Source organism: Heterocephalus glaber, unplaced genomic scaffold, assembly GCF_053883595.1.
Source record: "Heterocephalus glaber isolate CG9 unplaced genomic scaffold, H.glaber_assembly_v1.0 deba00001757, whole genome shotgun sequence".
NCBI classification, from domain to species: domain Eukaryota; kingdom Metazoa; phylum Chordata; class Mammalia; order Rodentia; family Bathyergidae; genus Heterocephalus; species Heterocephalus glaber.
Window position 1 is genome coordinate 4,939,052 of NW_028258454.1, and position 12,380 is coordinate 4,951,431.

The 12,380-nt window shown below is 34.4% G+C and overlaps 1 protein-coding gene across 10 annotated transcripts in view; it reads right to left on the bottom strand.

The window, feature by feature from the left end:
• The window catches only part of LOC101705290 (ceramide transfer protein-like), an 82,978-nt gene that overhangs the window by 65,502 nt on the left and 5,096 nt on the right, over window positions 1-12,380 (bottom strand). For 8 of the 10 annotated variants that reach the window (XM_087201205.1, XM_087201209.1, XM_087201215.1 and 5 more), the window contains exon 2: window positions 11,626-11,760. The exons of the other annotated variants lie outside the window; for them this stretch is intronic. In XM_087201205.1, coding sequence (XP_087057331.1) covers window positions 11,626-11,760 — 135 coding nt within the window. The remainder of the gene's footprint in view (window positions 1-11,625; window positions 11,761-12,380) is intronic. 10 annotated transcript variants of the gene reach the window in all.

Consider the following 12,380-nt stretch of genomic DNA (forward strand, 5'->3'; position numbering starts at 1 on the left):
CTCAGGTGCATCCATCTTTCTACAGATGACTCAAATTTGTCCTCTATAGCATAGCACTCCATTGCATATAAACACTGTATTTCCTTTATCTATTCATCTCTCAATGGACATATAGGCATATAGGCTTCCAAAATTTAGTATTGTTAATTGTGCTTCTATAAACATGGATAAGCAGATATCACTGTAATATGATGTCTTTAAGTCTTTCAAGAGGATATCTAGAAGGAAAATACCTGGGTTGAATAGATTTCTAGTTCCTTGAGGTTTCTCCATATTGATTTCCATGGTGGTTGTACTAGTTTACATTCTCACCAACAATGCAGAAGGGTTCCTTTCTCCCACAGTCCCAGCAGTATTTGTTATTATTTGATTTCTTGATGACAGCCATTCTTACTGGAGTTGACATGGAATCTCAGTGTGTTGTTTTAATTTGCACTGCTCAATGGCCAGAGATGTTGAACATTTTTTCATGTATTTACTGTATTTTCTTTTTTAGAGAAGTGTCTATTCATTTCAGTTGCCCTTTTTTCGACTGGGTCTTTTAGTTTGAGGGGTCTAATTTTTTTAGTTCTTTATATATTTTAAATATTAGTTCTCGAAATAAGGAGTAGCTGGCAAAATATTTTTCCCATTCTAGTTTATTTCTTCACTATATTTGTTGTTTCCTTTGCTGTGCAGAAGCTTTTAAATTTGATACTGTCCCAAGTGTTGATTCTTGACACAGTATTATTTCTTGTGCAATGGGAGTTCTACTCAGAAAGTCCTTATCTATGCCTATGTCTCAAGAGTTTTATCTATAGTACTCCCAACAGATTAAGTATTTCTATTTTAACATCCAGGTCTGTGATCAATTATGATTTTATTTTAGTACATGATGATAGATAAGGGGCTAGATTCAATTTCCTGCATATGTGTACCTAGTTTTCCTGGAACCAATTGTTAAAAAGGATATCCTTCCTCCAGTATGTTTCTTGACCCTTTGTCAAAGACCAGATGGCTGAATGTGCCTGGTTTGCTTCCGCATCCTCTATTCTGGTCCACTGATATATATGTTTTTGTCCCAGTACCATACTGTATTTTATCACCATAGCTATGTAATATTAATTGAAATCCTGGATTGTGGTGTTTCCTGCTTTGTTCTTGTTGCTCAGTATTACTTTTGATATTCTGGGTCACTTCTGGTTCCACATAAACTTTAGAATTTGTCCCCCTTTAGTTCTGGAGAAATGCTGTTGGTATTTTGATTGGGATTGCACTAAATCTATATGTCAGTTTTGGTAGTATGGCTATTTTGGCAATATTGGTTCTGCTTATCCAAGAGGGTATCTGATGATACCCTCTTCTATCTCCAACATACATAAGGACCTTATCTCAATTGGATAAAAGCTATTAATCTACTGGCAACATTATATTAAATGGGGGAAAATTTGAAAGCTTTGAAAGCTTTTCCTCTAAAACCAGGCACTTACAGGTAATCCCAGCACTCAGGAGGCTGAGGCAGGAGGACTGATGCAAGTTTGAGGCCAGCTTCGGCTACAACAGTGAGTTCAAGGCCACCCTGAACTACTCAGTGAACTGTCTCAAAAATAAACAAATAAATAAAATAAAATAAAATCAGGCACAGGAGGCCAGGGATTTAGCTCAGTGGCACCGTGCCTGCCTGGCAAGTGCAAGGTCCTGAGTTCACTCCCCAGTACCAGAAAAATAAATAAATAAATAAATAAATATCAGGCACAAGCCAAAGATGTCCACTATCAACACTCCTGTTCAATCTAGTACTCAAAATATTACCCAGAGCAATCAGGCAAAAGAAAGAAAAAGGGATACATATAGGAATATAACTAACTGTTATTATTAGCAGATAACATCATCCTTTATACAGAATACCCAAAAAATTCCACCAAAAGACTCCCAGAACTAATAATCAAATACAACAATGTAGCAAGATACAAAATCAACACATAAACATCAATAGTGTCCCTGTATACCAATAATGAACTCAATGACAAAGAAATTAGGAAAACAGTATCATTCATAACAGAAAAATTAAATACAATACTTAGGAACTAGCCTAACAAAAGACTCAAAAGATCTCTAAAAAAACCCCACTGTACTCTGAAAAAGGAATTCCCTCATTTCTTAAAAGCCAAACAAAACCACTTGAAGTCTTCCACAACAGTAAAGAACCTCACTTTATGAGACTGGGTTTATATGTATGTTTATAAGAATCACTACTCAACTGTATTTCTTTTTTTTTTGGTACTAGGGACTAAACTCAGGACCTTGCGCTTGTGAGGCAGGCACGGTCCATCCCACTGAGCTAAATCCCCGGCCCCCAACTGTATTTCTTACCTGAAAGACACTATCACCTTAGAGACTGGATGAGTCTCAACTGACCACATAGCTTCTTGGGCTCTTGGTTCATTAAAACCAATTCATAAGTGATCTTTTTTCTTTAAGGGATGAATCTCCACAAGTGCTGTATTTTTAAAATAAGCTATGTTTTTTTCTTTCAATGAGAAAATGACAAAGGTCACTCCCACACAGCACTCACTCCAAGGAAGGAGCTCAATGTAGTATTATCTTCCCTGGTGAATTCCCTGTGTAACAAGTTGTCAGCAGATCATTTTACATCTAAAACTTTGTCATTTTAATTAACAGAGTGCCACTGCAGACCTGAACTAAAAAATAAAAATTAAAAAACACTGATAAACGTTGTCTTTATACATATAACCCCCCCCAAAATTGAATAGCTCTAGTACTTGAATAAATTATACTGGGAAACAAATTATTTTCAAAGGTTCCTTAGAATTCAGAGCAAAAAGTCAGTAAATACACATAAAAATACAAATGTGATTTTTTTTGGTGAGAAAGACAAAAATCAGTCTGTAAGTTTGAAAAAGTATTTGCCAAATATGTCATAAACCTTTGATATCCAAGAGATAGAAAGAACTCTTATAATTCAGTACTGATAAACAAGAACATAATGTTAAGTAAATCAGACACAACATGCTTAAATACTATATGGTTTGTCTCACACAAGAATCCCACTACTGCATGTAAATAAAGTGCAAAATAAAAGACAAAAGGAAATGGTGAGATGGATCTTTGGCAAATGGGAAGGAAATCAAGAGATGGAGGGAGGGAGGGAGTGCCAGGTAAAGAGGCTAGGGGTGTGTGTGTGTGTGTGTGTGTGTGTGTGTGTGTGAAGTGCTATGCAAATGCACCAAGTCCCTATAAGGAACGTGATCATCATGTTAAAAATATATATATATATGTATATATATACACATATGTCAGAGAGAGAGAGAGAGAGAGAGAGACAAATGAAGGGGTATAAGATGCTGGGAGAAGGAGGGAGGGCAGGGGGGAAAAGACAAAAAAATTGAATAAATATATTACCAGAGATACAAATAACAAGCATATGAGAAGATGTTTAACATTATTACTCTTCAGTAAAATACAAACTGGAACCACAAACTGAATACATATACCTACTAGAATGGTAAAATAAAAACTAAAAATCCTGACAACACCAAGTCCTGACAAAACTGCTGTGAACCGAAATTCTGGTAGGAAAGTAATGTTAAGCCTACTCTAGAATTCTGACAATTTTATATACACTTCCCACATAACCTAGCAGTTTCATTCCTAGTTATCTGTCCAAAATAAAACATACATTTAAACAAATGTATACGTGAATGTTTATATAGTAGCTGTGATCATTAATTTTGATATGTTGACTTGAGTACGAACCACCTAGCAGATTAGTACATTCTGGGTGCTTCTGTAGATGACTGACATGTTAAGCCAGCTACCTGACTGGGGAAGACCCATCCCAGATATGAGTGACACCAACCAATAGGCTTGTAGCTTGGACAGAATCAAAAGGCAGGAAGAAGGGAGTGTTTCTCATTTCTTGGAGGAGCTCCAGTCTTTGGCACTGTCTTTTTTTTTTTTTTGGTAATGAAGATTGAACTCTGGTCCTTGCGCTTGCACAGCAGGCGGTGAAACCCCTGAGCTAAACCCCTGGCCCTTTGTCACTGTCTTTTGATGTTGGTCTCCAGTTCCTTCAGGCTTCTAGCACAGACTCCTCAGCATTCCAACCCAGTTTCTTCTACCTTCTGACACAGACTAGCACTGGTGACTGTGCAGTGACTTTCTAGCCTTCAAACTTAAATTGTTACTAGATCTTCCAAATTTCCAGAGAACAGACAGCAATTTTGGATTCTTCTGTCTGATCCATAAGATAGCCACTGTCTGATCTTCCAGTTCTGATCCTGTAAGCCTACCCAATAAATCCCTTGTATAATCATACATATGTTTTATATTGGATCTGTTCCTCTAGAGAAGCCTAATTAATACAATAGCCTTACTTATGGTAATCCAAAACTGGAAACAAATATATATGCAACCAAACAGTGAGTAGACAAACAGTGGTATATCCAGGCAGTGAAACAGTATTCAGCAATAAAAAGGAACAAGTTAGGGAAACATGGAAGACCATGATTGACTCTCAAAAGCATTATACTAAGTGAAAAGCCAGACACACAAGGAGCTTCATATTGTATACCATTTATGTGACATTTTAGAACAGTAGCTGCCAGAGATGTGGCGGAATATATTAGCTTCCCATTAATATATTGAAATATTTGAGGCAATAAAGAGAAAAGGGTTTTTTTGGGGGCGGGGGGGAGGCTCATGGTTCTGGAGGTTCCAGTCCAGGATCAAATGGCCCCATTGCTTTGGACGTTTTGTGAGAACATTACATTATGGCAGAAGCACAGGAAAAGCAAACTGCTTATCTCACGAGTCAGGAAGCAAAAAAGCAGACAGAACAGAGCTAAACTGGATCCCACAATTCCCTTGAAGAGCACACCCTCAAGGACTAAAGACCTCCCACTTGTGTTCACCTCCACTAAAGATTCCACTACCTCCCAAAGTGCCACCCTGGGGATCAAGCCTTTAACAAATGGGCCCTTCAGGGACATTCAACATTCAAACTATAGCAGGGAGGTAAATGACTTCAACTGGACAGAAGAGAACACTCTGGGAGGACAGAAATATTTTATTACATTCTAATGTAATGATTACATGATTATGTATTTGCAAAAACTAACTAGACACTTTAGAAAGGTTAAATTTTACTATACATACAATATACCACATGCTTTTAAAAACTAGTAAGTAGTAGTACAAAAATAAAACATCAAGTAGAACAATAAAACAATTATTAGAACAAAGAAAAAAAAGTCTGTCAAGAACATGCAGAAAGCATGTAGAGAGTCAAATTGTGAAACAGAATTACTTGGTAGAAGGAAATCTTACAGGAAATATACGAGAATGTGTTCAAAGAGAACATGACATACACCCTGGCTCTAATGGGTCAACTGCATCTTTGTCCTCTCTGTGTCTCTTATTGTTTTGTTCTTTCTTTTTAGGAAGAATATAGGTTTTCTCTCTAATGCAAACATTTCACAATATAAAGAAATGTAAGAGCTTATTATATGCAATAATGGTGCAAAGTACTTTAACATTATTTCTTTTAATCATATAATCATTCCATACTTGGATCTTATTCCTAATTTTAATCAGTTTAAAGAGCTGAATAATAATTTTTTTAAAAAGCTGAAGAAATTTAGTAATATGCCCAAAGGTACCTTTTGGTCATAAGAAACACAGCTAAGATCTGAACCCAGTTTGACTCGGGAGACCATAATTATGATATTTCAAGTACTTTATAAATTAATGTAAAGTGATAAAAACTAAAAACTGATGTATACATGAAACTTAAAAAATTCTGAGAAAAACAGAAAAAGTAATCCTCTTGCTAACCAATTCAAACAGGTAAATCTTGACAATATATCCTTCTTTTAAGAAAACTTGAATGCTAAGCCAGATTTAACAGATTAGATTTAACAGAAAGCATTAACAATAAACCTCAAAATTATACAGCTGCTTTATAAATATTTAACAGTCATGTTCCTCCACGTCCTACACAAAATAAAATGTATCATATATGTTATTTTCCTCTTCTCAGGGCATGTAATAAAATACCACATGAGAATCTAAAGACTCAGGTGCTAGTTTTATGGTACTAGGGATCGAACTCAGGACCTCATGCTTGCAAGGCAGACGCAGGGTCACTTCAGCTAAATCTTCAGCCCTCAGGTCCTAGTTTTAACAGACACTTTGTGTTATGAGTTGAACTGTGTACCTCATATTCATACATTAAATCCTAATATCTAGTACCTTAGAATGTGGCCTTATTTGGAAATGAAGTCATGGCAGTTATATATCATGTACAGGTACAAATTCCCTATTTGAAAGTGACCATTATGTATATCTAAAATGTACCAATAAAATTAATTTTTAAAAAATCTTTTAGTTGGGGATTTAGCTCAGTGTTCCCACCACCTGCCTCACAAGCGCAAAGTCCTGAGTTTGATCCTCAGTACTAAAAAACAAAAAATAAAAAACTGATAGAAAAAATGTTTTAAAAGGGGAAAAAAACAAAACAAAACAAAACATAAAACTTAGTAGAATAAGAGTCTCATTTCCTCAAAATTTCACTGCAAGGAGCGAGGCACCAGTAGTCCCAGCTACTGGGGAGGCAAAAGTGAGAGGATCACTTAAGCACAGGAGTTCAAGGCCAGCCTGGGCAACACAATTAGACTGCATCCCAAAAAAGAAATAAAATTCATTGGCAAATTCTCTTCAGGTGAGAATTATCAAATAGTTTCTTATCTAACATTTTTACTTTACCATATATCTTCCTCTCTTTCCTTTAGATCTCACAAATGCAGTTCAATATAGCAAAATTAGACACTTGATAAAAGGCTACTTCCCGGATTTCTCACTTTGAGTTTCTTGTATGACTACGATGTCCATTTTGCCAATCATTACTATAGCAAAACTTACTTTATAATCCCACGTACAAAAAAAAATTTTTTAGATATGACTATTCTATGTGATACTTTTAAATTTTATTTTTATGGTTTTCTTCAATTTAAACATTTCCTTCCCTTGCTTTTACATCTCTACTGGCCTCTGATTTTGCCAGGGTCTTTCAACTTCTCTTCCCACTGCTATTTAAGAGTTATTTGACTTTATTTTTATTATCCAGTAGTAAACATTTTCATTACCTTTCAGGTTTCCTTCTGAAAATACTAAAACATGAAACTGATTAATAAATCTCCCTATAACCAACCTAGGATAAGACTAATAGTAATTGTCATTGGCAATTTAAACATTCTACAAAATAATTAGGTATAAAAGTCAGATGTCTAAGGTGTAACCTGACTACAGGACTTAGGCAAACCTAACCAAATCTAACAACAGTACTACTTCCATTATGCCAAAAGTCTCTACATTTACTTCACAAAACATCTTCTAATTTCAGTGAACGCAAACAAGTATTTCTTTCACCTTCACAAATAGATCATAGCAATTTAACAAATTGACTGATGAAATATCAGTGACGTAATTTTAAAGTTGATATAGGAAGGTATACCCAAACTAAACAAGAGAGTGAAAAGCTACATCTAGTATCATTCCTTAAAATAACTGCAACTGAAATAAAAATTCAAATGTAAATTCTAGATGAAAACAGCTACATTTAAATGTACAGATACAGTCTTTGAGAGGAAAACACCCACGTAAACCTAAACAAATACAGAAGTGACAAAGGAAAAGGTCAAAAAAGGGTTTGTAAAATATTTAAATTTCTAAAAGTCCTTTTAAAAAACACTATAAACGTGCAAAGATAAAGATAAAAGGAAATATTTAAAACACATATAACTGATTATCAGCTTTTACAAATCAATAAAGAAAAGCAAAAAGATAAAACACGGGAAGAAAAAAATACAAATGGGCTATAACTATATGAAGTTACTCAACCCTATGAATAAAAAAATTCAATTTAAATAAGATGCTATTTTTATCTAACAGTTTGACAAATATTTTAGTATCTTCTCAAACCCAACTTCCTTAACATTTGAAGGTAGAGAAACACAGGCACACATACATTATTGGTAGGAATAAAAACAGTAGTCTTTTGAATTTGATAACTAAAAACCAATTTTAAAAGTACATGTGTTTGTTCCAACCATGTTGACAGTAAGATAAAATGAGACATGACCTAAATGTCTAAGAATAGGGAAGGGGCATATAAGTAAGAACTAGGACATCCACACAATTCAAGGGAATGCCATAGTTAATGCCTACAAAGTATTAAAAGAAAATATGGGTAAAACAATGTATTAGTATGATACTATCTGTATAATTAAAAACAAATGGGTGGGGATTTAGCTCAGTGGCACTTTGCCTGCCTCTCAAGCACAAGGTCCTGAATTTGATCCCTGGCACCAAGAAAAAACAAAAACAAAACAAAACAAAAAGCTATAAACAAACAAATGCTTGTATAGTTATACAAGTTTTCAGAAATGATGACCAGAAATTTATTTTTTCTTGTGTGCAGGAATAAAAATAAAGAGAAGCATGTTCTTTGTAACTCGGAAATATGAATTTGCTGAACTACACCCTCAGCCCTATCATGTGCATTTTTATTTAAAAATAAAGAACAGAGCACTCTATTAAAAGTCAGCTTCTGAATGAAACAATTAGAACTAATCCTGTGAATATCTACTATATGGCAAGTTTTGTAGCTGGGGCTGGAAAGTAACCAGTAAAGTACAGTGGTACCCTGGTCACAAACCACTGAATCAGATTTCCCCATAAGGTCAACAATGCACCTAACAGTTGAATTTTTTTTTTTTTTTGATACTAGGGATCAAACTCGGGACCTTTCTCTTGCGAGGCAGGGAGGGGAACCACTGAGCTAAATCCCCAGCCCTAACAATTAAATTTTTGGTTTGGTTCTCATCCAATTGGATTTGTGATCAAAACTACAGAAAGAATTAAGTTTGTGAACTGAGGTACTACTGTAACTGCTAAGCTTTAATAATTCAGAAATTCAACTTTATACACTCTATAAAAGTTTTGTTGTTGTTGTTTTGTTTACTTACAAAGAGAAGGAGTACTGTTTTTCTTCATAACACTTATTACCAATCCCTTCACATAAGGGAATAAATTCACTAAGGAAATATTTTATTTTCTGAAATTATTTTGCCTGATTTATCACACATCAAAACACGATTTTTGTAAATTAAAAATGATGTGTTAAACTAAAATAGGAGTTAATTAGGCTAACAATAAAATAGGCTCTATCAGAAAAGGTAGGCTAAAACACTAGATCCACCAATAAGCATCACTTGCTTCACTGCATCTAAACACTGCCACTCGGATTCTGCTGCCTTATTTATCTTTTTATCTTGTCTACCAATGAATATTCCCGCTAGTCACTTTTACATCCTTCCTTCCAAAGTATTCAAATAGTTTCACTTTTCTACCCATTCCTTTAACTATATAACAAACTGAAAGTTCTGCATACAAATATAGCTATCACAAAAAAGAAAAATCTACAATGAAGTAACTAGCGCTCTAATGAAAATGTTTATTGAAACTTTTCTTCAGGCCAGGGATTTAGCTCAGTGGTTCCAGTGCCTGCCTCATAAGCGCAAGGTCCCGAGTTCAATCCCCGTACCAAAAAAAAAACCAAACAAAAAAACTTTTCTTCAAATAAGACATGAACTATTACTACAGCCAATATTTCAAGACAGGATAACTATATTTAAATCCACAGAAACTGGCAATGGTACTCTAGGAATACTACTACTTAGGAGACAATAAAGATAATATTTATTTCCCTCCCCTTTTGACATCAATCATCAACGTATTATTTTTAAAGAGTCAATTACTACAATTAATACGTACCTGACATATGCAAAAGAAGGGGAGTGGGGAAGAACCATGGAAAGACACTTCAAGATCATAAACTATATTTCCATCCACTATTCTATCCCAATATGAATAATGATTTATCTTGAAGTGTCTTCAAGAAAGAGAAAAACTTTGTTTTTGTTTTTGTTCTTTTTTGGTACTGGGGATCGAACTTGGGACCTTGCACTTGCAAAGCAGGCAGCAGAACCACTGAGCTAAATCCTTGGCCCAAGAGAAAAACTTTGAAAATATTACACTGGATATATATCAAAACACACCATAATCTACCACACATCGAAGTAAATATTTAGCTTTAAGTTCAAAATATTTATTTAAAATTGTCCCTAGAATGAAGAATAGTAGCTTAATGCTTCCAAACAATTCCTGCTTTTCCAACTTGATATCCACCTAAGCTTCTCTTTTCAAACTTGAATATGTCAAATGTATAAAAAATGATGGAAAAATTCTGTAAGATTTTCCCTAAATGAATAACATAAATGAGATACAAATAGTAATAAATCCAAAGTATACCTTTTACTTCTATAAGGAAAATAAAATAAATTCTATTAGAAAATGTGATTTCTCTTTGAATGGGTGAATAAAATGTTAGACATTAACATTAACATTACCCAATGTTAGACATTAACTACAATAGCTCCCTTAACTGATCTATCTCAATTTACCTGTCCTATCTTAGCCAATATTTTTTTAGGCCTTTAGTAAATATAAATATGGATATGGCATTCTGGCCACTCTCAACTAACAACTATTTTTGTTACAATTAAGAACTTTTAATTTTTTCAGTGCTGGTAATTGAACCCAGCACCTCAGCACTGAGCTACACTCCAAATCTTTTAAAAACTGTTTATTTTGAGATAAGGTCATGCTAAATCATTAAGTTATTCAGACTGGGTTTCAACCTGGAATCTTCCTGCCTCAGCCTCCCAAAGTTCTGGGATTACAGGCAACATGAGCCATAATCAAACACTCCTGATCCCAGTATAACTGAATCACATGCTAAACAAGTCAGTTGTTATTCTCAAACCTGTTTAGACCAGTTCATTTTTTATTCTTACACAAATGAATTACATTAAGTCTATGGACTACACTTCAGACTTGAATGTAAACTAAGTAGAATGACTCAAAAGCAAGTTATTCTTTTAAAAGGTGTTATATTAGATAAAGGTGACACAACTGCAAAATGTTAGGGGACATCAAAGAAAGAGCCCAGAATCAGGGTTTTTCAAAAGTACCTTTAAACTCTTACTCCAATTTAGGGGAAGCAAAACTGGAAACTGTAGATGGTACATAATTATGGATATCATTAACACAGTAACAATTCTCAACATCACAAAAGATGACATTTGCTCAATGTGAAAAACTTGGCAAATGAATACATATTTATATATTTTAAGTTAAAAATAAGATGTAAATTTTATATGATTTTCCTGATTTAACTCTTTCAATAACTTATGAAGTAAATGTCCCAATTTCATTGGATATGAAATATTACATACCTATACAAAATAATACTACATAGTGATAAGCACTTCAAAATAACTGATGAAAAAAGTATAAGAGGGCTGGGGATTTAGCTCAGCAGTTCTGGCGCCTGCCTTGCAAGTGCAAGGTCCCGAGGTTTGATCCCCGGTACGAAAAAAAAAAAAAAGTATTAGAAAATATGCTCTACAAAAGCATGGATCTTCATTTCGTTCACAGATGTATATGGTTCCTGACTATAGGTGATGTTCAACGAATCCTTGTTGAAGAGAAATAGGAACTTACCGTGATCACAGCCTTGCTAAGACAGATGGATCCCCTGCAGCCATACTCTGCCTCATCTTCAGATTTGTAGTAACTCAGAGTATTATTTTTCAAAACTACCCAACGATCCTGCCACCCATGAATGTAGTTTGTCCACTGGGGGTGGAAAAAGGAAGGCACAGGAGAAAAGAAAAAAAATATGAAAGTCAGAAATCCAAACTTTTAAAATCAAAATATGAGTTCTAATTTAGTTATGAGCATAAGCAATAAAATGGTAACATGAAAAGTTGAGATTTTTTGAGACTATATGATTTTTAGTAATTTTTACAATATTTTAAATAGGCAGGAAATAAAATACAACACTTTCTTCTCTCTAACATCTGAAGAATAAAGCCAAAGCAAGATTCTGATGAAAAGTTCTGCTTTGTTCTTTGCATGCTTTTATCCTCCCTCCTCACACCTGCATGACATTTAAAAATGGTTCTGGTCCCTGTCATAATGAACAGAGTCAACAGAAAAGTAAGTCCAGTTATAGTCTCTCTCTCACACCAGGTACTGCACCAAAGCTTCTAAATCAACAGAAGTGTGGGGCCAAGCACTGCCAAAATTCTACTTTTATTGTAAGTTAACCTCATATGAAAATTTATGACAGTCATAACTACATCAAAGTAAAAATCCTAGATGAGATCTTTAGTCCACATCAACTTTAATTCTTTCCCTACAGAACTCAATACTACATATTTAAAATGGTCAGTTCATTTTCCAAGTTTCTCTAA